This window comes from Micromys minutus (assembly GCF_963924665.1).
Source record: "Micromys minutus genome assembly, chromosome: 23".
NCBI classification, from domain to species: domain Eukaryota; kingdom Metazoa; phylum Chordata; class Mammalia; order Rodentia; family Muridae; genus Micromys; species Micromys minutus.
The window spans coordinates 12,477,779-12,503,221 of record NC_137958.1 but is presented as its reverse complement, the minus strand read 5'-3'; the positions used below and the strand labels follow the sequence as shown (position 1 = coordinate 12,503,221).

Sequence of the window (25,443 nt, the reverse complement as noted above, 5' to 3'; positions counted from 1 at the left end):
GCTATCCAGATGAAGCAAATTTATAAACTGAAAGGAGAGTAGTGGTTTCCAACAACTGGGAGCTAGGCTGTTGAAGAACTGTCTGTTAGGGGACACAGGATTTCTTCCCAGAATGGCCGTAATGTTTTCAAACATGGGATGACAGCTACACAATGATTCAAGAACCACTGCATTAAATACAGAACAGTGCATTTTACCTTGTGAGATTATTTTTCAAAAGAAAAACGTGTTAAAGGATTCCTGCTTAAAGCATTCGTCTACAATACCCCAAGCTTCTAAAAGCAGCCATCACCTTACCACAAAGGGACTATGACTATATCACAAGACCTTGATGATTGCAAAAAGCACTGTATAGGGAAAGCTACTGTTTATACATCACTTTAAAGCCCGTTGAAAGGTATGGCGAATGTCAGTGTGTCCTTGAAAAGAAGAGAAGGAAGAAAGAAACAGGGCCAGGCTAGCAGAGTGGGGTCAACTTCATCAGCCTTGTTTTTTCTAGACCTGGTCATCAGCCCTTTTCTCCAGGGACAGGAAACCAAACCCCAGCTGAATTCTTCTTCTATTAGGAACAGATTTTTCTACTTATGCTGTTACTGTTAGAAATGCCACTGGGTCATTCAGGATTAAGAAGATTCTTCCCATGATGCAAATAACTATTTTATAAGGAAGATAAAGGGGCAACAAAACACCTTCCAAATGCCATATTTACTTCTCCTTTCATTTGCTATTTACCAGAGTTTACATGGAGGGAAACCTTACTTCGAGAGAACCAGAAATAACACAATTAACTAGGTAATAGCAACAACATGGTTCTGATGTATGAAAACATGTAGGAAGAGAAGTAGGCAGGGCAGCACCATCTGAACTTCAACTGAGACATTAACAATTTCTGCTTTTCTGTTTTGTAAAATGGCAACTCCCACATTAACAAGTATCTTTCCACTCAGACACTCCAAGTCCTGAAAACAGTAATTTAGCTGTGTATTCGCCTACATGTCTATTCTGTTAGGCTGAATGCAGAAATGAGCATCAGAGGGAAGGATGGGAACAGCAAACCCTGTGACAGGGTGGGAGGCAAACACACATTCCCTGAGGTGACTTTATTGCACTGCCCTACTGTCAAATTCTAGCCTTGCATCCAGAAATATTCCCTAGTTGGTGTTAAAATTTCACTTTCAGACGTGCCCAGATTTATTCCAAAGATAATTCTAAAATTATTTGTAGGAATTAATGGCATTATAAAATCTTCTACTTAGACACAACTGCTACTAAAGAAGTAGCCAAATTCATCCAAGAGTATTTTAGGTCACTTACTGTGAGAACACGGTCCAAGAATGGAGTCCTATGAGAGAGTTCCGAATGCTTGTGAGAAAACACCAAGAAAACAAGACAAGAGTCTTGTGACCTCAGTTTCTTCAAAACACAGACTCACAAAACACACTCCCACAAGATGTAACAGATTTAAAAAAAAAAACATTAATATGCCCCTATGGAAAAACATGCTTCTGCTACATGTGGCTTGTCCTTGTGATTATAGATGTTGCGCATGTGATTGTTCTTAACCCCCAGAGTATAAACTGTCTGTCTGATGCTCTGAATAAAGTGAGCTATTGCATGAGCCTTTAGTCTGCCTCATTGTTAGGCTCAGTTCTTCCAGGCTCAACTGCCAACTGGAGCAGTAAACCAATGGCAGGGATATGAAGTCGGCTATGAAATGAGAGCATCGGGACCTCAGAGCACTGGTGAGAATAATGGGGTAGAAAACAAGGAAGGCTTTGTGTTTGTGTCTAGTTCATCCTTTTTAACTAAAGGGGGAGCTCAGTATTAAAATCAAAACTATCAGACTGCCTGTAAGTTGTTTATGGTTAAAAATCACTGGTTTAGATGAAGTATGAGAGTCCAAAGGAATACTGAAAAACATATAAACAGGGGAAAGATCCCTGTTCAAGTTTGGCTTACTTGTGCACTTATTTAAACTATTATCAAAATAATTAAGATAAGAAGAATATTAATCATGAGCAGGGCTGGCTAATTTCTTGAATGAATATAAACTGGATGACTAGGCAAAATCAAGTAAACAGACTAACAAATATGTGGCACCTCCCTCAGCTCTATTACTGGAGTCTGATTTAGATGAATATCCTCCATTACCTGGACATGATTCTGAGACATGGGGTGAGGGATCTGTAATTATGCACTAACTAATTTACTTAGACCTCTGGAGTGAAAGGCAGCAATGGGCAATCACTGCGCAATTTTACCTTGAAAGGCAATTAAAGAATTGTTGCTAGGCGATGATGTTGCACACCTTCATGCCTTTAATCACAGTACTTGGGAAGCAGAGGCAGGTGGACCTCTGAGCTCTGGACCAGCTTGGGCTACAAAGTGGGTCCCAGGATAACCAGGGATATATAGAGAATCCCTGCTTGAAAATCCAAACCAACCCCCAACCCAAACGCTATAGTCACTTGAATCTAGACTAAAGGAGGTCTTTGTGTATCAAGTGGATCCTTTACTGTCTTTAAACCTACTTATTTTCCTCACTAAACTGTCTCCTACAAGCACTACAACACACTAGAAGACAAAACTCTGTAATGGACTTATTTACACTGTAAGGGTCAGAAAACACCAACTCCTTACCTTTCTCTTCTTGCTCAATTAGTACATCAGGGAGGACCCAATGGTAACAATGTATGAGTTTGATCTTTGCTACATTATCTTACCCTTAACTAACAGTTTTAAGGACATTATAGAACTTTATGGGTTTTCAAGTTTCATTTGCAGACAACCATGGAAGAATAGAAAAATATTATCCAGCTGGTAAGCTAGGGAAATTTTTCATATGAATTAAATTTGTTATTTAAAAAAGTACTCAATCTTTTCTCATCCCACAGAGACACTTATTTTATTGATGGCTCATCTAATGGTGTAGGAGGAATTTGTGGTCCAGATATTATTCATCAATTTATTAATACTTCTCTTTCCTCAGCCCAACTACTGGAAGTGACTGTTTTGATTCATCTATTATGGTTAATTCATAAACCCTTAAATATCATTTCTGATTCTGTATATGTTAAAGAATTATTTCAGCAACAGTATCCTGTTCTTGCACAGTTCTCTTGCCTGGTTTCACTGCACAAGGAAGTAAGCAGGCTGATTCATAATGTTACTTCTCCAGAGCAAGGTTGAGAAGGGGTCTGCATCTGTCATTACAAATGGATCCACTGAAACATTAAGGCATCATGTTTAGTTCCTCAAGCCCCAGGCCATCAAGGACAATAGCAGAGGGCAAGGAGACACTGGAAGTAAGCAGAAAGATAGCAAACCTGCGGCTGAAGAACAAAAGGAGGTAGTGACCATATCATCAAAAGTCAACTCTGCCTGGGGACAAGTTAAAACTCTATGCAGCAAAAGTGAAATTTCTGTATGAAACACACAATGTCTATGTCACCTGAGAATCCTTTTAGAGGTGTTATCTGCTTTGGCCTGTGCACCTGCAAGGAATGCCTCTGCACAGGTTATGTTCCTCAACCTCCTTTGCTTGAACTTGTAAAATGGATGGATTCAGCTCCTCTTTACTGATGACTGTGTTCATGGGCAGACCTTTGGGACTGTAATAGACTCATTCATTCATTTGTGTGGAGAAGGGACTGTGTTTAATTTGTCCTTGGGATTTAAATCACTCCTATTTAGATAGGACATCATAACATTCACATTCCTATTAAATGAACTAAAGAGTGACTGACTATGAATATGTTTTTGTTTTTTTTTTTTTCTTTTGGACTATTATGGAGAACCCCAGATAGTGATATCAACTGAAAAATTTTGTTAGGGACACTGGAAAGCAATAAAAATGTATATATTAAAATAATAACTGAAATTCAAATGAATAAAATAACTAATAAAATGAAAAATAATGCCTATTTTGAACACAGATTCTATATTAGGCATTTGAGTAGATGATTTCATTTAATCTGCACAATAATTGTGTAAATTATGAACTTATATTGGGAATTTCTGGTTTCATTGGAGACTCAGTAATGTCATGTGATATTTTTCTGGAAGCTGTCTTATGAGAAGATGTTTTGCTGAGGCAGGCACATGAGAGAATGTTTTGCTGAGAACAGACATGTGATGTTTTTCTGGAAGCTATTTCATGAAAGGTATGTGATGTTCTGCTAGAGCAGACACTTTGAGAGAACACATGATATTTGGGAAAAGTATAACCCAGCAGACCATGGGCAATGCTCTGGTGTTGGTTCGCCTTTCTGCTCTTTACTGACAGTGCTCTAATGTTGGTTTGCCTTTCTGCTCTTCTCTGACAATGCTTTGGTATTGGTTCACCTTGCTGGTCTTTGCTGACTACGAGTCGACATTGTTTTGTCTTTTTTCAGTGATCGTTGCTTGTCATGACTTTATAGAGAAACACTCCAAAGAACTTCTGGTGTGTTCTGGATGCTTCTTGGTGCTTCAGTGAACTCATGCAGATCAACTGGTGGAACCTTGTTGCTTCTTCTGGATGGATGAGGCAAGTGGCTGCTGATGATTCTTGTTTGGTGTTTTGCTAGTGAATTGGACTGATAACCATAAAAATTGGAATCATCCCAAAGAACTACTTCTAAATAGGTCCATGTATGTCTCCCTTGTCCTATTGGCCATCTTCCTCCCCATCTTTGATCAGTGAATGATAAGGGAGGTTGACTCATTAAGTTCTGAAAAATAAAAGCCTGCATGGGCCACTCTGTCATTCTAATTTTCAAATGCAAACATTTTGTGGAAGGTGAACATGCCACCTAAGTTAGCAAATAGACAAAAACAATCAACAGCAGCATAACCAGTAGAGCAGCTATGTTGCCAACACCAGAGGTCATGTAATAAGTGAGCAGAGGAAACCACTGTTCTCAACTCATCCAGCTCAGTTCAGGTCTCATGCCCGTGCTCATTTGTATTAGCAATGTGTTGATTCCACTTAAACTGATCACACCCACTCTACAGGAAATGATTTTCATGTTATGTAGGAGTTGGGGAAAATCTCTGAATTCCTTTTGCTGTGTCGAATAATAGCCATATAATGTCGTTCTCTTTTTGTTCCTTGATGGTGGTAATGGCCCCTGCTATACTCAACTGTAATGAATAAAGCGATGCCTGGATTAATACCCACACAAGCATGGAAAATTAACTGTGGTACTGACTCTTGTCAGTGTTGCTCCTTGTCCCACTGACTAATTTGTTTAATTAACCTAGAGTTTTCCTGTTAATTACAGATGATTTACCGTACCCAATAAAAGGTTATGCCTTTGAATTACACAATGATACTTACATTACACTTATTTTGTATCACTTTATAATATCACAGACAAAATAATCTTAACCAAGACTTCCTGAGTAAAGTATTACCTTAGTTTTTGGCTAGCAAATGAGTATAACCACCACATAGTACCTACCTAATAAAACCACTAGTGGCTCTTTTGTTTGTTAAAAATAAGTAATAGCCCCCAAGTATTCATCTGTCTGTATCCAGAAGGTGTATGGTTCACAGACCCAGACAAAACAGCTAGGACTGACTGATTTTACCTAATAGTTGGTGGGAAAAGAGCTTCCAAGTGAACATTTGCTAAGTTGTAGCAGAGTTGTACTTAGTCCTCTTATGAAACAAAACCAGAAGTGATTTTAACAGACCCTTCCGTCTTTAATAGTAACAAAAATTTACATTGTAGCAATGACCTTGACATTAAGTCTAAATCCACTGATGAAGCACATCATTTATATTAACCAGAGACCAATGTATAGATATAAAGCCCATCTTAAAACAGATATTTTGTTTTAGAAATATAACAGTGTCAAATCATAATTGAATGAAGTTAAAAACTTATGTTTTTTAGATAGGGTCTCTGTATAGCTCTAGTCATCCAGGAACTCAGACTATAGACAAGCTGGTCTTAAACTCAGTGATCTGTCTTCCTCTGCCTCCTGAAGGCTGGGATTAAAGGCATGCACCACCACTGCCAGGCAGAAGCTAAGAACCTTTAATAGTTTAACATTTTCAATTGATTCTTTGTGAGTTTCCCATCATGCACCCTAATCTCAATCATTTCCTTGTTCCTCCATATTTCCCCTGCATTCTTACAACCTCCCCCCTAAAGAAACCAAACCAATCAAACAAACAAATTATCTCATCATGGAAGCAGAAGTATGTCACAATGTGTCACACGGTACACCCTGTTGTTCACACAGCTTCACAAGGAAATGTTTGTTGCAGTGAGTCATTCGTCTGGTTTAAGGCCTCTGGCCTTCTGCTACACTGGATCCTCACTGGGGCTCCTCTCAGATTTCCTCTTGTTCTCCTGTATCATGGAGATCCTGCAGCTTTAATTCTGCAAGAATTGCCCCTTCACAAGCTCCAGCTGTTCACAGATGAGGTAGATATTGGGGTGGACCAACTCAAAGCCCTGGATCTAAAACTGGATGGTAGCTTAGTTGGTTTGCCTGCTGGCTTTCCTGTACTTATGCAACCAGGGCCACACTCGCACTTTGTCCAGGCAAGAGGCAGGGCCAGCACTCCCGTCTGTGGCAGCCTGCAAGGGGCTAACTATTCTGCACATCCCTAGTGAGGAGTGGGGTCAGCTCACCTGAGTGTCACTACCGCTAAGGGATGAAGAGAGCTCAGCCCTCAGACATCTACATGGCTGTCGACATGTCCTTTGGTGGTGGGCAACATGGAATAGACAATGATGCAGAACCCAGTTGCTCCAGGGCCATGGACCCAGACAGTGCCCTGGGCAGCATCATGGGCTGGACTCAAGTAGCCCAGGCTACTCACACCAGGCTGTTCCTCACCACCCTCACACCCCCAGCTCTTCCTCCCTTCACAGTGCACAGATCATTCTGCTTCTGTGTCTCCATCTCCATCTCATACTTGCTCATCGTAGTGGTGCCTACACGTGCTGTGTCAGCAACGGCATCTTCTTCTGAAAGTTGGAAGGTTAAATGTTTGTCCAACCCGAAGATTCCAAAGGAAACAAGTCCCTGGCCAAAGTTAAACACAGTACAGAAAAACTGTAATTCAACATGGAGTCGTCCTGTCTCATGGTTGAGCCACAACCAGAGAGATGCAGACAGGCCAGTGACGGGAAGCAGACACAGCAGGGCATGTCGGTCAGCTGTGGTCTCCATGCTGCAGGTCCTGCTCTTTTCCTGGTGAGGCTGCAGCTCTGGGAGGCACAGCAGCTCATGAAGTGGTCGGTTTCCTCAAAGGAAGAAGTCATGGGACCGATGGCTCTTGTGTTTGTTTATGGTTCCATTGATGGTCAGTGTAACTCACCAGTTTCCAAGGAGCAAGAATTGCAACAGCCTTAGCATCTCCTGTTCCACGTCTCTTCACAGCACACAACCCATTCTGCTTCTCTTCCTCTTCCCACTGTCCACCATCTATCTTCTTACTTCTTCCTCCCTTACCCTCACCGACTTGCTTGCTTCCTGAAGCACCCGGCCTGACTTGGGCTGGGGTGCCCAGTACTGTTTCAGTGCTTCCTGGCACATTTGGGCCTTGCGAATGCTAATATTTTGAATGTAGTATTGGAGCTAATTTATAATTATCAATTAATACCCATTAAAATGATTCAAGGAATTCTTAAGAGAAAAAAGAATTCTAAGAACATACTTCAAGATCTGTCTACTAGAGCCCCCAGCCCCCAAACTTGGATTTCATTAAATCTTACCATTTTAAAAGCTCTATAACTTAAATGATTAGATGCCTGATTAGTAGCCCCCAAACCAGAGAGCAATAAAAGACGCTAGGAACTCTAAGCATTTAATGGAACAACTGCTAACATGTCAGATGTGTTGGCTGAGCAGCATAGGTTTATAGAGGCTTAGCTATAGTGTAGTCACTATGCATCTGATATGCCAGCCTGGCTCTCAGATCCTAGAGCCAGAATATCAAAAATTGAGTAAAATCTCTAGCTTTTAGAGCCAGAATATTAAATATTGAGTAAAATTGGTTTCAGCTCTGGCAAGGAAACCGTTTTATATGAAAGGATATTCAAATATCCCCTCATTGAGCAACTACAATAAGCCCTGAAGATTTACAGGATTGCACTGGAATTCAAAGCCAAAGACAAGAGGGAAATGCTTCTCTCTCTCTCTTTTTTTTTCTGGGTTACACAAAGAGAAATCCATAATTAAGCATCACACTTCCCCAGGGCAGTGTGTTTTCTTCGGCTGACATGCAAAAGGAAGCATCTGAAACCAGGCACCACCGTGACACCGCCTCTGCGTAGCTATTGTTTGAATGTATTTCTGGCTATTAGGCATTTGTCTATTTTTGGTCAGTGAGGCGTGCATTTTATCTAAAGGATTCTGGTTTTGCACAGAAGGCTGTAGTTATGTTAGTAGAATTATGTTTCTACAACAGTATCTGAAGAATAATTATGCCCTAATTTGGGCTGTTGTGATGTGCATTTGATATTCAAAAGCATAGCTGGAAGTTTAGTGTAATTAATACAATTAAAATGAACTCTAAGTAGGAGAAAGGACTGCCTGAATATCTGTTTAAAGTTAGCTATATGCTTTGCCTTATTTGTCACGGCTAGTTAAACATTTCCCAGACTAATCCTAGGATAGGCTGGAAATGCAGAGCAAACCACGCTTATCATTCCTTCAAAACAGCCAGAGACTAACGACAAATTACGCATTCAGTAGAATTTCTTGCTCTTTTGTTCTGCACCAAAGAATAAATAACATATCACTTCAGCCTTCTCTCACCATAATCCTTCAGCTAGTCCAAAACAGAAATTCTCTTAAATTTCATATTCCATACATTTCCTCTGCTTCCATACACGGTCATTAACCACTGTCTATATACTAGATTAGTGGAAATAAATAGTCATGAAAAATCACCCAGGGCATTTGTTTTTGAAAAATGACTGCTAGAATCCCTCACTCCGCCCCACCCCAGTTTATGTTTCACACCATCTGGAGTAATTCAAGAACTATGAAGATGTGTTCTGTATTGTATGTATATGTGTATGTATGTGTGTGTGTGTAATCTACATACACATTATAAATCACACACACATATGCTATATGTAAGTGTGTGTGTGTGTGCGTGTAATCTAGATACACATTGATATAACTCATATACACGTGTGGTATATGTAAGTGTGTGTGTGTGTGTGTGTATACAGAAGGTCCAGCAGTGTTTCCTTCCAGCTTGGCCACTCACACTGTATGCCCAGTGCTTGGGATGCTAAGAGCATTGCCAGGAGCCAGGAGTAAAGAACAACCTGAATGACTGACGTTTAATACTGTCAACTTGATGGAACCCAGCAGCACATGGAAGACAAGCCTCTGGGCACACTTGTGAGGTACTCTCTTGATGAGGTAAACAGAGCTAGAGGGGCCATCCTAAAAATGGAGCACACCATCCCGTGGGACTGGGTCTTAGACAGAACAGGATCTCATGGTGTTGGGTCTTAGGTGACACCAGGCATGTTGAGCACAGTGCTCCTTCCTTGCCTCCTGACTGCTGATACAATGTCTGGGTACTTTACTGCACCAGGACTTCCTCCATGATGGATGGAGCCTCCAATCATAACCCCAAAGAGGCTCTGCCTCTCTTGAGTTGCTTCCGTTTGTTTGTTTGCTTTTTATCACAGTGAGGGGGAAAATAACTAAAGAAGCTAACTGGGACTACAAAAAGATTTTTAATTAATTAATTTAAAAATAAAGAGGAATCATCTAAGGAGCTTTAAATGTTCCAAACCACAACTCCAGAGCTTTGGAAACTGACCGTACCAGGGTAGAACCTGGAATGTAAACAGTTCATACTCAAAATAAACATTATTCTGCAATTCACACTGAACTGGATGTCTTACATTTCTGTCGGCTGATTTTGGCAGGGCTGCTTATGAGCTCTGCTATAATAAAATGGTAACATGTACGTACTAATTATAGATACAATTATAAGTAGACCCTTTATCTCATCGAAGCACAAGTTCACCTCCTTGTCCTCTCAAATCTGCTCCCTACCACGTATTCTCTCCCCTCCCCCGCCTTCCCCCAAACAAAACCCTCAAGTTCATTGTATGCTGATGATGTACTTACTCAGTGGGCATGGTCAAACTCTTAGTAGACTGTCCCCAAAGGGAAGGTGAGTCTTATACGTCAGGAGAGTATAGCCTTAGAAGTAGCCTTAGAGTAGCTATCAGGGGTCACTGGCCTTCACGGCACTGGCAGCGGAAGCCAACCAGGCCACTTGCCCTCACGGTGCAGGCTGCAGGCGCAATTACGATAAATGAATGCATGATGGAGAGACAGGGAAAGTGGGAAAACGGTGAGGTGGTGACAGCAGCCTGGAGCTTACACACATGCAGACCCGGAACGTGCCAACCATACCGTGGTACTGCCCCTGCACCGTATAGCAATGAGGACCTAAAGGAGGAAAGGGTTGCTTTCTGGATTAAACCTCCATGAAGGACCACTGTGACCTGTGATGCCACCAGGAGCCATGTGGGTACCTTTGGTCCATGCTGCTGCCCTAAAGCCACGAGGAATCCTGAGATCCATGTAGATGTAAGCATTCTGTGTCCTGCCCAATGCCTCAGTGATATCCTGAAGGTTTGCTGCCTCAGGGAGCCATCTGGATATGAGTGGCGTGTCTAAACACCTGAGGCCACATTGAAACCCATGGCCCCTGCAGCCTCTGAGGACCATGAGTGGATTGATGGTCCTGATACAGACAAAGGGTCAAGTTGATTTCTGTGGTCCATGTTGCCACATTGTCTGTGTTGTCCACTGAAGGCACGGTGATGTCTGTGGGCACAGACGAGCTGGCCCTGACCTTCAGCAGCAGCTGCGCAGTGGCACCTGTGGTAGCGTGGGTGTGGGCAAGTTGGCCGGCTCTCCACTGCTGATGGCTTCTGGTGGGATGCAGGTGGAGAAAGACTCACCTTCCCATAGGGTTTGGCCACTAAGAGTTTGATCATGCTCCAGTGAGTACACAGTCAATACAAAATGAACTTGTGGGGGTTTCTGGGAGGGGGAGAATATTCAGTAGGTATCAGACTTGGGAGGATGAGGAGGTGAATTTGATCCGGATGCATGATGTGAGATTCCCAAATAGTTTTTAAAACAGGTGTCAGCAGATAAAAATTTTGCCTGGGATCTTTTCCATTGAACACATTCCTGATATCAAACCAGCAGGACAGTGAAGTGCCTTTGGGGGTTCCTTTAAATAAACCCCAAGGCCAAGGACCTTCTCTTGGGTAAGCAGAGTAGTGATGGTGCTTACGCCTGGTGCTCTGGGCTTCTGCAGAGGAAAAAATCTTCCGCAATAAATAACACAAGCGCAGGTGGTTTCGGATAAAGAGATTCTAACTTTGCCCTCCCCCTACACCAGCAAAAAAAGCACTCTATAGTTTTATGATTTGAGCATAAGACCAATGATTTTTAGGTCTTACATAAACATATTAAGTTCGCATTTTTGATTCTGAATACTCTGTTTAATCCCGTGTTGATGTGACTGCAGCATATGGGATTTCCAAATTGGGAATCCCCGGGGATTAGTGACCCTCATGCAGCCTTCTGTCTCTCCACAAAAGTAATCTGCCAGGGCCAGGTCTCTCATCCAAGAGAAAACACTGTACTTGAGTAATTTATGTATGAAGTGACATGCTTTCTTAACTACCCATAGAATTAAATTATTTTAACAACTACCAATGGCTCCACTCTGAGCAATGCTTCCTTGTTAATGCTGTGGAACTTTTCATTCACCTCCAGACTGGAATGGCTATTTGTGAAGATGGAATGATGCACGATGTCAAAGACAATTTTAACAAACTGAGTGAAAGGCTCAGGGGTTTACACAATCCCCACAGGGCACGGTACCACCATGGTGGTAGACAGACAGAGGGACAGAAGAGAGACAGAAAGGATGTTGGGAAAGGTAACTATCATTTGATGTTGCTGGGATTGTCAGTGCATGAAGCCACTACAGACATCAGTATGGCGATTCCTCGAAACCCTGAAATAGAACTTTCATATATGCACTCCTGAGTGTATACCAGGATGGCTCTGGGTCAGCACACCGTAGAGACTCATGTGCATCCGTGGTGATGTCTGCACTAGTCACAATGCAAAAAATAGAGTGAGCCTAGATGTTCAACAGTGGAATAAACAAAATGTACATATACATAACGGGATGTTTTTCAGGCTGTAGAGTGAAATCATGACCTATCCGGGAAGATGGATGCAACTAAAAAGCACTGTGCTTAGTGAAACAAGCCAGGTTCAAAATAATAATAATTTCCTTCAGATATGCAGTACCCAGACTTAAAATTGTGGGTTTATTTATAGGCCGTGAAATTAGAAAGCAGATCACAAGATGGGAGGGAAACACCTTGACAGAGGCAGGAGACTAGACAGTCATGGGATGTTCATGTAACAAGTCAAGGGGAGAAGAAATGGGGGGGGGCTCTCGGTACAGCAGAGGGCACAAGGGAGGACACTGAGGGGGGAGAAAGAATGGAATAATATAACAAATACAGGACAAGAAGGCATGCATGCTAAAGAGGTGGGGGAGGAAGGGAGGAGGCGTGAAAGGGGGTGGGGATTGTCTACCAAGACCGTGGTCAGCTGAGCATTTACACAGCAGTTCAACTGACCTGATTCCAAGCACAAACATACACAAGCACAAACATACACAAGTGATTTTACATTATTCTCTCTTCCAATAACAAAAGCTGATGAGCTTTAAAACTGATTATTGCCAAACAAAACAATGACCTATCTATATATGATCTTGACAATTCCTGGCAACATCAAACAGGATGGCTTACCAAATCCAAAGGCGCTGGAGCCTCCAACGCTCTGAGAAGACTGGACGCTTGTCGAGGTGTAAAGTCCTGTCACCAGCAAGCCGTCAAAGAAGGTGCTTGTTGAAATTGTAACTGAAATACAGGAGGGGAAAGGAAGCTTCAGTGAATATAGTAGGAGTGAACAGGTATACCCTGATGTAGTCCTTAACCAATTAACCAGTTATTTCTCCCCTTTCTGTAGTGTAACTTTATATATATGTGTACATGTGCGCACACACACACACACACACAATTGCAGAGGAGACAACAACCTCAGCACTTCAGTGCTTATAATTTACTAATTGCTGGTACTGAGTTTAGTGTGTAGTCCTACTGCTTTGCATCTACTAATATATATCCAAGCTCCATTAGAAATGGGAAAACAACGCACCATTGGATAGTTTGCTTCTCTCCTCCCCACCTCCATCCCAGGCCATCAAAGCATGACTAGAGGTTCTGGCACCATAAGATTCTGAACATTCCCCCAAGTCAGAGCTGAGGGCAAGTGAACTCAAGACAGGCACACATCTCCAGCGCATGTGCCCGCCCTCCCTAAGGCTCTCCGTGTTCACTCAATGCTAGTGTAAGCAAACGCAGTGGCAGTCTTGGAGAAAGAACCTTGTGTGACAGTCCTTTACTCTATTGTCCTCAAACATGCAGCACTAGTCCCAAATGGGTGTGCCTACCCAATAAAACAAAAGGCCCTCTGCATGATACCGAGTGATAAATCCAAGTCACTGATAGCCCGCACAGGTTGCATTGTTCTTTTCAGCCTGAGAGATCTGCATCTTTGAACTGCCTGGTAAGTCCAATTCATTTGGGTGCTGAGGCCAAGGTCTGCCAGCCCTTTCAGACTGTCATCGAAGCCATTAACCCCTATGCCAGATGTCCCTCTCACCAGGACACACAGTACTTCTCTTGCATTGTTCTGATTTTTAAATCTACCATATTCGGAGGCCCCTTTGAACTCAGTTCTATGTGTTGCTCAGATTCTTGGGTGCTAATGCCACAAGGTTTATTGAAGACATGTCTGAAGTAAGGGGTTTTATCTCAAGTATGAACATTATAATTTTCTATATCGGATTGGGTGTGTTTTTCTATTTGGTCCTATTTCCCGGATAGGGATGAGTGTACCCTGGTGGGGGTTGGGGGAGAGGTGGAGACAGTCCCAAGTGAGCGAGACTCTGTGTAGATGTGTATTGTTCACACAGGTAAGGTCTTGTCAAGGACCCTCAGGAAAAGTATTCCTCAGGTAAGGCAGAGAAGGACACAAAGTCTTCCTCCAGGAGTCAAGTCTTTATGCTGACAAAGTGAGCAGAAAATGCCCACCATTGTTTTCTCCCCCACTGTATTTCTAGCCTGAAGACTCTCCTCCTTGGTCCAACTCTATCCCTCAAGCCCCGCCCTCCTTGTTTCTCTCTATCTAATAACCCACCTCCATGTCCATCTGCATGAGCTAATCCAGGCTTCCCGTTCATCTGTATATAATACAGTCTCCGGACTGCCGTGGGTTCTCCATCTAAGAGCCCAGTCCCTCCAACTATCTTTTCCTTCTTTCCCTTGACAACCCAGTCTGGTCCACGTCCCATTACTTGGCACCCCCTAGGTGTATTTAAATGTGAGAGATCATTTCCAAACACTGGGTAGATGAAACCGACTTACTGAGAAACACAAGACCCTTGTCCTTTAGCTTTAAATACCATCCAGAGGGTGAAAATTCATCCAGAGGCCTCTTTTCCAACTCTGGATATACAACAAGCTGCTGCTTGGCATCCCCACTTGGATAACCAAGCGGCATATCAAGATCTTGCCTCCCCGAAATCGACACTCAACACCTACTTCCTCCAACAATTTAGTTGATGGTAAAACCAGCCTTCTGGTTATTCAGACCTGAAACACCTTTGGAATCATGCCCCTCCCACACCCCATTCACAGTCCATCAGCCAATCCTGCCTGCTTGGTTTTAGATCACCTTCTAAACCTGGCCACAGGGCTTGCTGTTTTGAGTAACCATTGTCTCTTCCAGGGACTGTTTCCTTATTTCGCTAATCCTGCCTTCTGATTTCTACCATCATCTCTCGGTCATTTCTAGCATAACCAGGATTCCCTTACAGCCACTCCTGCTGGATGCTGCTGTGCTTAAACCATCAGTGGCCCATGGAGCACTGCCTGATCTTCCTCACGGCACCACTGCATTCTCATCTGTTGTCTCTCCATCCTGGGACTGGAGCCTCCTGGCTCAGAACTCATGGCACCAGCCATTTCCAGACACTGGAAGGACGATTCCTTCACCCCCTTCAAGCTCCAACTCAAATGCCACCCTGCACTCTGAAACTGAAGACACCCTGTCATCTCCCCCACACCCAAAGACCTAAGTTGACTGCCTTTCTCCTCTTTGTCTCTAATTATCACCTTGTAAAGAAGAGTACTAATGTATCTACTCCTAGTATTTTAATTACATTTATTGTAAGTCTTGTTCTGTAGAACAATGTAACCACAAAAGCAAGCACTTCTGCTGTCTTTGTTTAGTACATTCTCTTGAGCATCTAGAAAAAGTCATGAAACTTTTAAGTGCTCCATAAATACTTAGTGAACGAATAGTGAGCAACTCATTCACATAATAATAATAATAACAATAACAATAACAATAATAATAATAATAATAATAATAATAATAATAATAATGTGGGGCTGTCTCTTGTACAGCTTGTTTCCTAAGAACTGTCTATAAGCACTACACTTCAGGATTTAGGTCAGCTGAATCCCATTTGTAAAATACACATTAAAAAAAGAAATAGAGAAAAGCTGGCCCTTTTAATATGTAAAATGTTTTCCAGAAGACAGAGCAGTACAGAGAGAAGCTAAACAAAAGACCAGACAAAAACATTAGCAGCATTTTTTAAAAAGGCAGGATGTCTTATATGTATATGTATATATATATATATATATATATATATATATATATATATATATATATATATATATGCTAGTTCTCACTTGCATGACCATATTAGAATATTTCCTCCTTTTGAAACACATTGATTATAATCTTCTCTGTTTGCTAGACCTAAAAATTTAAAATATGTTTAGAGGAGGAAATGAGCTTTACTTCCCCACCCTGACAAGAAAGCTACTCTGTTGGCACTGTGGAACAAGCTTTGTTTTCCTTCTCTATGAGCAGATGAGATGCAGAATCACTTTTGAATTGCATGCAAACCTGTCTCTTCATCCATCCATCCCTCCATCCATCCATCCATCATCCATCCATCTATCCATCATCCAGCTATCCATCCATCCATCCATCTATCCATCCCTCCATCCATCCATCCATCCATCCACCCCTCCATCCCTCCATCCATCCATCATCCATCCATCTATCCATCATCCACCTATCCATTCCTCCATCCCTCCATCCATCATCCATCCATCCACCAACCCATCCATCCATCCATCATCCATCCATCCCTCTATCCATCATCCATCCATCCATCCATCCATCCCTCCATCCATCATCCATCCATCCACCAACCCATCCATCCATCCATCATCCATCCATCCCTCTATCCATCATCCATCCATCCATCCATCCATCCATCCCTCCATCCATCATCCATCCATCCACCAACCCATCCATCCATCCATCATCCATCCAACCCTCTATCCATCATCCATCTATCCATCATCCATCCATCTATCCATCATCCACCAACCCATCCATCCATCCATCATCCATCCAACCCTCTATCCATCATCCATCTATCCATCATCCATCCATCTATCCATCATCCATCCATCCATCCATCATCCATCCATCATCCATCTATCCATCTATCATCCATCCATCATCCACCTATCCATCCATCTATCTTTTTAAGAAAGGGGAAATGTTACCCCAACCCTCATGGAATTCCAGACCTCCATGTTAGTATCCAGAAACTCTGGGGTTATCTGATTCACAACCATGGACCCTTTAGTGAGGAAAAAAAGCACCCAGCAGGCCACAGGAAGGCTGGAGGCTTGCATTACCACAGGTCAACTTCTACAAATAAAATCCAGGTGAGTCTGGGACAGCTGGGTTGTGGCATTGCCACTTACAGAGGCACCAGGCCAACTGTCAACCCAAATAAACTGTGGATACTGTTCAGAGTGCAGACGGAGTCAATATTCCAAAAACCTAAGACTAAAGAAGCCCTCAAGATGGCTGTGGTCATGAAAGCCAATTCCTAATCAGAAGAGCTGAAGAGATTGGTGGTGCCCTGTATCTTAGTAGTTTGAAACCACCTAGGAAGGTTAATTAAATGCTAACGTTCTTAAAAACCCTCCAGAGCTCCCAGGGACTAAAACATCAACCAATGAGCACACATGGAAAGACCCATGGCTCCGGTTGAATATGTAGCAGAGGATAAGGAGGAGAGACCTCTGGTCCAGTGAAGGCTTGTTTTCCCAGTGTAGGGGAATGCCAAGGTGTTGAGGTGGGAGAGGGTGGTTGGGAGAGGAAGCACCTTCGTGGAAGCAATGGGAGGGAGAGGGGGGATGGGAGGCAGGAAGGGATAACATTTAAAATGTAAATACAGAGAATATCCAATAAAAAGACAGTAGTCACAAACATCCACTGCATACAGCTTGGATTATTATGCAGGAAATTTTAGGAAGCCTGCAGTCCACATGTTCTCGTGGATTGGAGCACTCCAGAGACCACACAGCATCTGAGGCTCTGAACTGAGGTCCTGGGACGGAAACTGTCAAGAGCACCCTTCACCACACCACCCTTTCTTTTTCACAAGAATGCTTCCACGTGTCTCCCTGCTTAATTCCTGGTTAATGTGCCAGGCTGTCCTAAAGAGAAAGCACAGAAATAAAGCAGGATGCTCTGGCTAGGATCTCTCTAGCTGTTTTCCCAAATCTACACTCCATCTTGTTGAGGGGCAGTTTTACAGAGACCCCACACCTCCCTTGCCTTCTCATCTCCCCATCCCTTTGCTCTTAAGCAATGGCTCTTGCTTTCTTGTGGATCTTGACTTGACCTCTCTCCCTCGGAATTCTCTGAGATGTGACCTTGAGCATCTATTTTTCATTTTGTTAGCTCTTCTTTGACAGCCCCAACCTGCCTCCAATCTTGGAATCCTAAGTGACTCCCAATGAATGATGGGAAACATATTAGATAGAATATTATAATAAAGGCAACTGGAAATAATATTTGTGAGTTGATTTTGATCTCTATGAGTTAACATACAATTGACAACAGTCATAGGCCCCGTAATATTTAATCCACTGATGAAGAGGACTAATATAAGGCAGAACTGTTCACTGTTTTGAAATAACAACTAAACATGAATCAGTTAGAGTATGCATGTGTGTGTTATGTACACAGACAATGTATCTTGAGAATATAAACAGCACAAATACCAAAAGTCACTAGAGAAATTTTGCCAATATTCTGATAGTGACTCAGAGTGTTATCATCCTAAACTACACAGTTCAAAATGTCCTACGAGTATTATAATTTTTAAATGTTTTCTTTAAATGTACAGATGAAACATCTTGTAATAACAAAAGTTACAATTAAAAGATACAACTTTAGGGCACATTAAGATAAAAAAAATAGTTCTACTACAATTTAATATTTGGATTATATTTACAATAGACCACTGTTAGGCTATACATGTCTAACCGATACCTAACTAAACGCACCATATTATGGATTTTTGGCAGAACTTCAAACTTGCTAATACATTTTAGGATTGAAATAATGAGTGCATTATTGTCCACAATCAGAAAGCAAACAAATGTGCCTTAGATGAGTTCAACACCCCAAGCTTCCTCCTTTCCAGAATTAGAACCCTACATCTCAAGTGTGGTTTCAGAGAACTCCAGGTTACCTTGCAAACATCACCACCAGGGGAATATCTCTATCTCCGTGGAAAACGCCCTTGGATCTAATCACACCAGAATGGGCTCTGCACTTCCTGCCTTCGATATTATTAAAGGGTACGCTCACCAAGCCCAACTTTCCTGGAACCTCTCATTCAAATACTCATTGTGCCCGGAGGCTGTCTACCTCAGCTTCCCTGTCCTCTTCAGGGATCCCAGAGAGCCCAGAAACTGCTCCCAGGAGTCAGGGCAAAGGAGAGCTCCGACAGGGTTTTGTTGACTCCATAAAGAGATGGGTGTCACAATGTAAAATATATCGGCAGAAGAAAGCAGAATTATGTAGCCGGAGTAATTGAAACTGAAATCTAACTTCTAGTATTATTCATCTGAAGACATGCAAACACGAAGTTTAAAGGTTTTCCCATGAAAACATAATTCAGCAGATTCATCACAGTACTCAAAAGTATCTGAGGGAAATTTCAGTAGAATTTAAATTAAACATGGTAGTGTTTATGATCACAAGCGCCTGGTATGGGACTATAGGAACTTATTTTATGCACATGCCACATTTATCTTGTGATGATTTTTCTCTCTAGTGTATTTTATACCATTTTCTTCAATCTAAAGAAGAGGAGGTTATGTGCCTTTCGCCCACAGCCCTGTCACACTGGCGATATGAACATGGGTGCTGGGCTGTGGCGGCATTAGAAAACATGCTACAGCATCCTAATTCAGTCCTTATCGGTGGCCCAGAGAGCCACCTCTGTCTCAAAATGACTAATTGTAGAGCCGGTTATTATCTACTACGGCTTCTATTAATTGTCCCCAATAAGAACTAATAGCGTCCTTGCAGAAGATCACGGCGAGACGGGTTCTTCCAGAACATAAATTTAGACGGTGCATGCTGCTTGCATGTCATCCCGAAGCTTCCGGGCCACGCATGCTCTACGGTCCATTAAACCCTGATCACTTCAAGCACATCCCATCACCACACCATAAAAGGACCGTTAATGTGGTCTATAAAGAAGTATACAATATTTGGGGTGATGCTTCTGGCTTTTCCAAGATGACAAACATCAGAGGCTGGCAAACCGAGAAGAGAAAAACATTAAAATTAATAGTTAAGAGCTCTCATCTCTTGATTTTATGTATTTCAAAGGCAGAAAACATCAGCAGAGCGGAATATTGTTGATATTAAGAACTATCACTGATGAATTTTGCCTTATGAACAGAACCTTGTTTGCCTTTTGTATACTGAACAGATTAAACAGCCCGAGGAACATATTTCTCTGAAAATGAAACACACAGTTTATTTGCCACAAAATATCATCAACATAATGTGTTCAATTACTGATTCTTCTTTGAAATGCTACCAGACATGGGTATCAGGGCATCTAAGATCACAGTGTAACTGCCATTTGAAAGCTCTCTAAGAACTTGACCATCGAACTATTTCCCATAATTCTGGTTTCGACATGGCCCAAGTTGTTTCCAAACATTCAGTTACCCGTTTCAATCACATCTTCAAACTAACAGCAAAGAGTAACAATAATTTTAAAATGCCAGAAAATATGGAAAATTATTGGAGTTGTGAACCGAACACAGGGGCATCCATGGGGCTGGAGCTATGAGCACTGGCTGTTATCCAGGCTGACCTGGATTTGCTCCTCAGTACCCGTGTGGTGGACCACAGGGGACCTGACTTTACTTAGCCCCTCAAGCACCAGGCACACATGTAGTACAGAGACATATACGTAGGCAAAAGCCTATACACATTACAATTTTAATTTAAAAATTAAATGATGAGGCAAGAGGAGGTGATCTCTGGTCAGCTGGTGTAAAAACAGATTGAGGTGACTTCTGTCCAACCCGATAATTCCCATGAAAAGGGGGGGCTTGGTGAAGATTTGTCTGTCCACCCATAACAACCTCCTATCTATCCCTCTTTAAGAGGCACTGCTAAGTGTACAAAAACCACCATCTCCTCCTTTTGTAGCCTAGCCTAGACCATCTCCAAAATCAGGCTAGAACTCACTGTTAACAGTTACCTCCTTAATACCAATAGCTAAACGATATTTGTAAAACCGTATGCCAAATGCTATCTATTCTAAGCTTTTGATCTGGCCCGTGTCCCTTGCAGATAAGTACTCTGTATACTGTTTTACCAATAAGAAATACAACATGGAGTGAGGCACTGGTCGAGTGGAGTTAAACGCCTTATGTGGCAGGGAAAGGTATGTTTCAGAAATAGAAGCCGGGCCTCCCATCTTCGATGAATTAATTCAACACAGCAGCCCTGCTTCCTGTGTGACTAAGAGGGAGGCCGGGCTTGATCTTCTGTGGAAGGCAGCAGACAGGCAGGGGCCTAGGGCTCCTGAGCTCCTAAGCACAGGAGTGTATGCGTGTCCTGCGAGTGTGCCCAGCAGGCTGTTCCTCGGATGGCACTTTACCCCATGCTTGCTACCGCCATTACTATTATAGCTATATGTTACTGTTATCACTCCTGTTCTTCATTGCAGATATATCTGTTCCTTGGGGAACAGGCAAGAGCAGGAATGGTCTCTGGGGAGCAGTAAGTGCACCATAATATAGAACTACAGTGAGGAGCAAAATAATGGAGCCTCTGGGTCAGGAAGCTCCCACCCATGGCAGGTGATTGGACCTGTCCTCTGTAACACCTCGTGATGTATTAAGATGCTTTCTAGGGCGTGGGACATACTCTAGAGGCTGGAAGGAGAGCCAGTATCTCTGAAAGACTGTTGTAATGCATTTATTACAGATCCCGAAATTCGGGGTACTCTGTGGATCTCATCTTCCATCCCCACCAGTAAGAAAGGAGATTTATTAACTTAACCTTGGGGTAAGTGAAATCATTATTCCAGTGAAATTCCATTTGCAGACAGCGAGACCCACAGCAGAAAGGAGAGCCTGCTCTGAGGGACACGAGCAATGTTTTCAAAGTCTAGAGACAATGAGGTCTGTCATAAACACAAATTCCTTAACTGGAAATCGCAAATGTAAAAATATATGCATCCTTCACTTACACCCAAGGCAGAGCAGAAATGATTTCATGATTGACATTTATATTTGGCTTTTGAAATTCTGATTTTTTTCTTAATACAATGAAAGTACTGTTTAGTTTCTAGAACCAAAAAATATGTTTGATTTATAAAAGACAGTTCTAACTACAATTTTAAAACACTGTAGTCAGAATTACTGGCATTTGTGATTCATCCCTGACCTTATTTTTCATGTTGTTTTTATATGAGGTTGGTTGGTGCTCATACATGAAAATTTCATATTGTTGGCCCTGCACTCAATAAATTATTAAAGTCGTGTGAATAGGAATGTGGTGTTCAGGTTTTCAGCTTTTTTAATCCTTTTGTTCTTGCCTTTTTAAAGCAAAGAATTTCTTGTCTATAATACATCATAACTTAGTAAAATGTAAGCAAAGATTCACATGAAAAGAAAACATTTGGGGAGATTTATTGTCCTCAATTTTCCAAGAGACGTTTTAGGAATGAATTTCTTTTTGATTCATTAATGTCAAACAAGTTTTTCTAGGTTGAGAAATAAGGAAAAATAAGTCTGGCAACCCTGTAAGGAACGTGCAGACAAGTGTATTACAAGAGTTTGCACTGAGAGAAAACAAATATATGTGTTTTATTTTTTCAAAAGCAGATATTTTCAATGATAGGATAAAGATCAAAGAACAGTCAGAAAAAGAAAATAATTCTGTTTTTTACTCTATTTCCTTGGACAATGTTCTTTTAACATGAATGTCTCTTCTATCCCTCCAAATGTGGCTTAGACCAAAGATAACTAAGAGGGTTTCAACTCATGCTGTAACTCACAAAAACATTCTGCGTTACTGTAACATGCTCAAAACATACATTGGCTTTTGATTTTAGCTCAACATACAGCTTCATGCCTTCATCATATCTAAAGTCTTTTCGAGCAAACACACAGTCTAGAACATGTGCAGTGATTTAGCTAGTACTGCACTGTGCGCCACATACTGGTTCCAGTATGAAACAACTGATCAGAACTGAAAACCAGCAACTGATGTAATTTATAAAAGACACAGTTGAAATGAATGTGGTTATAAAATACTACAAATTTTTATTAAAGGATTTTTCCTACAATATTTTTTCTTGGTTTGTTTTAATGTACTTTGGCTAATTGTAAGCTAAAAGCCACAGAAGGCTTTTTAACATTTACCAAGGAGGTAATGATATGGTACACAGAAAAGTTAAACTGATTCTAGAACTCAGAACAGCAACTGATTTGCTGTGTAAGGAGAGTTTCCAAAGCATCCTCCTCACTTTAAGCATCAACAGATTCTGTGTTTGTCGCTCAACTCAACCATTTATTAAACAAATATTTGTAATGTGCTACTCTTAGTGGGAACATTTTTTTTTAATGGAAGGTCATAAAAGTCACTTTTGAATGATGTTCCAATCCACTCTTAGTAGAAACCCTCATTTCGTGTTTTAAGACTCAGTAAGATCCAAAATTGATATTGCTAACATTAACGGAATAATGGTGAGCCAATTAAATGAAAGAGAATGCCTCAGTGGTATTACATGGCCAGTTGCACTTTCAATATGCTACCAGTGAACGCTTCTCAATAATTTAAATTAAACATCATTTACATGGCACATCGAATGACAGCCTCTGAGGGTTGTTTAGTAATTTTCAGAAGGAGGAATGGAAGCACAGAGAACTCGTGTAACATTAAACCGTAATTACGTACAATATGAGTGGAGTAACAAATGCTGGCTTTTGTATCTCACAACACGGTACTTAGTCTGATGAGTCTTAAAAAATCTCTTCTTAAAAATAACAAAAGTCTCTTTCAGCTAAGTACAAATTTGCATTTTTCGATATAGTTAGGCTCTATTTTTTTCCCAAGGATAATGGAAAAGAAAAATTCCAAGTGTGAATAATCAGGAAGTGTTTTAGGCTTAGGAGCCCACAAAGGTGCTAAAGGCTTCGTTCTCAAAGCTTTCTGCCTCTTCTCAGAATATGGCCAGCCTCATGTTCTGGTACTGGATTTCCAACTAAATCTTAATCTATCCTTAGCGCATATTTTCTTTTAACCTTTATTTTTTCTTCAGAAAAATGACCTAAATTTTAACTTCAAGAGTTTGCATAGGAAAGCAGAGCTGGAGGAAAGGCTAATGTAGAAATACATGTTTATAAATAGATATACTGGTCATAACTATTTGAATACATAAAGGATTAAAATGTAGCTCTAAACAGATTTTTAAATATCAGTTAAACTGTAAGAAGTCCTTATTCTATATTTGTCAACCTGAGAAATAAAAATTTTTTTTGTAACCAAACAACAAAAATTTGGCAGAAACATCAGCCAACTTCCAAAGATAAACTTACATTCTTTACTCAAACTTCCCATTACTTGAGCACCCTGTTAAATCACAAGCCTTAGGCCCCACTCCTCCAGGATTCGGTATCATTGGCATAAGACCAAGGAATGTGCATGTTCAACAATGCCCATCTAGACAAGTGTCAGGCAGGTGGTCCCAGGGTCCATCAGTTACAGTGATCTGAAAAGGCTCTGAGTGACAGCTCCAGGGAAGCAGCGTGCCTGGTGCCAACTATCCATGGGACCAGAACTCATAATTGAGTTGAACTGGGGCTACATTAAGAAATTCACCACTTGGCCGTTTATTATACAACAGTTGTCTTCTAGTGGAAACCACAGAACTTTGCTGAACAAATGAGGAGATAATGGGAGACCTGTTCGTAGGAGAACTCGCATGTGCCAGTGAATACTCTCTGATCAATGAGGACCAGACAAACTCAGATGAAGAAGGCAAGCCAAGGTTGCCAACAATTTGGGGTAAATAGTTCAGGTCACTGTCACAGCCCTGTGGTTACAACCTTGGCCAAAGGAATAATTGTATGTCTTGACTGTAAATTATCAGTATGAAAAAGAAAGCTGAATAATTCCTGAATCTGGTATGCCATAAAGAAAATTAGCCTGTGCCACGTAACAAAAGATATCAGAGATGAAGAAATGAAATTAATGTAGCCTATCATGTGGAAAGCTCTTGCTGAATGGCAGTTGCAGATCTCCACTGACTGTTGGTCATCAGAATGTCTGGAATTTACTAAGAGAGTAGCATCAAATCAAACAGTCTGTGGTATCGGGTGTGGAGAGTAGGGGCACATGCCCATAATCCCAGCATTTGGGAAGCCGAGATGCAATGATCAGGAGTTCAAGGTCTTTCTTTGTTTATAGCAAGTTTGAAAGCTTATACAATACCTTGTCTCAAAAGAAAATTAGCCCAGAACTCCCAGGGCCTAAACCACCAATCAGAGAGTACACAAGGAGGGGCCCATAGCTCCAGCCACATATGTAGCAGAGGATGGTCTTGTCAAACATCAATAGGAGGAAAAGCTTTTGGTCCTGCGGAGGCTCGTTTTCTTAGTGTAGGAGAATGCCAGGGCGATGAGGTAGAAGTGGGTTGGTGGGAGTGTGAGCATCTTCAGGGAAGCAAGGGGAGGGGGAAGGGGGCCAGGAGAAGGGGAAAGGGGATAACATTTGAAATGTAAATATATAAAATATCCAATAAAATTAACCTGTGATTGCTGGAAATTTTCTCACCATGCGTATATTACCCATGAACTAGGGCCATAGTATTGCAGGACCTTGTGTGAGCATTTCAGCACCACGGCTGGAGAATGGGGT

General features: G+C 41.6%; 1 protein-coding gene across 1 annotated transcript in view; it reads right to left on the bottom strand.

Moving 5' to 3' along the window:
* Positions 1 to 25,443, bottom strand: part of RELN (reelin) — a gene marked incomplete at its 5' end in the record, with an annotated part of 413,261 nt that overhangs the window by 344,181 nt on the left and 43,637 nt on the right. The window contains one exon of the mRNA XM_080936108.1: positions 12,837 to 12,947. Coding sequence (XP_080792234.1) covers positions 12,837 to 12,947 — 111 coding nt within the window. The remainder of the gene's footprint in view (positions 1 to 12,836; positions 12,948 to 25,443) is intronic.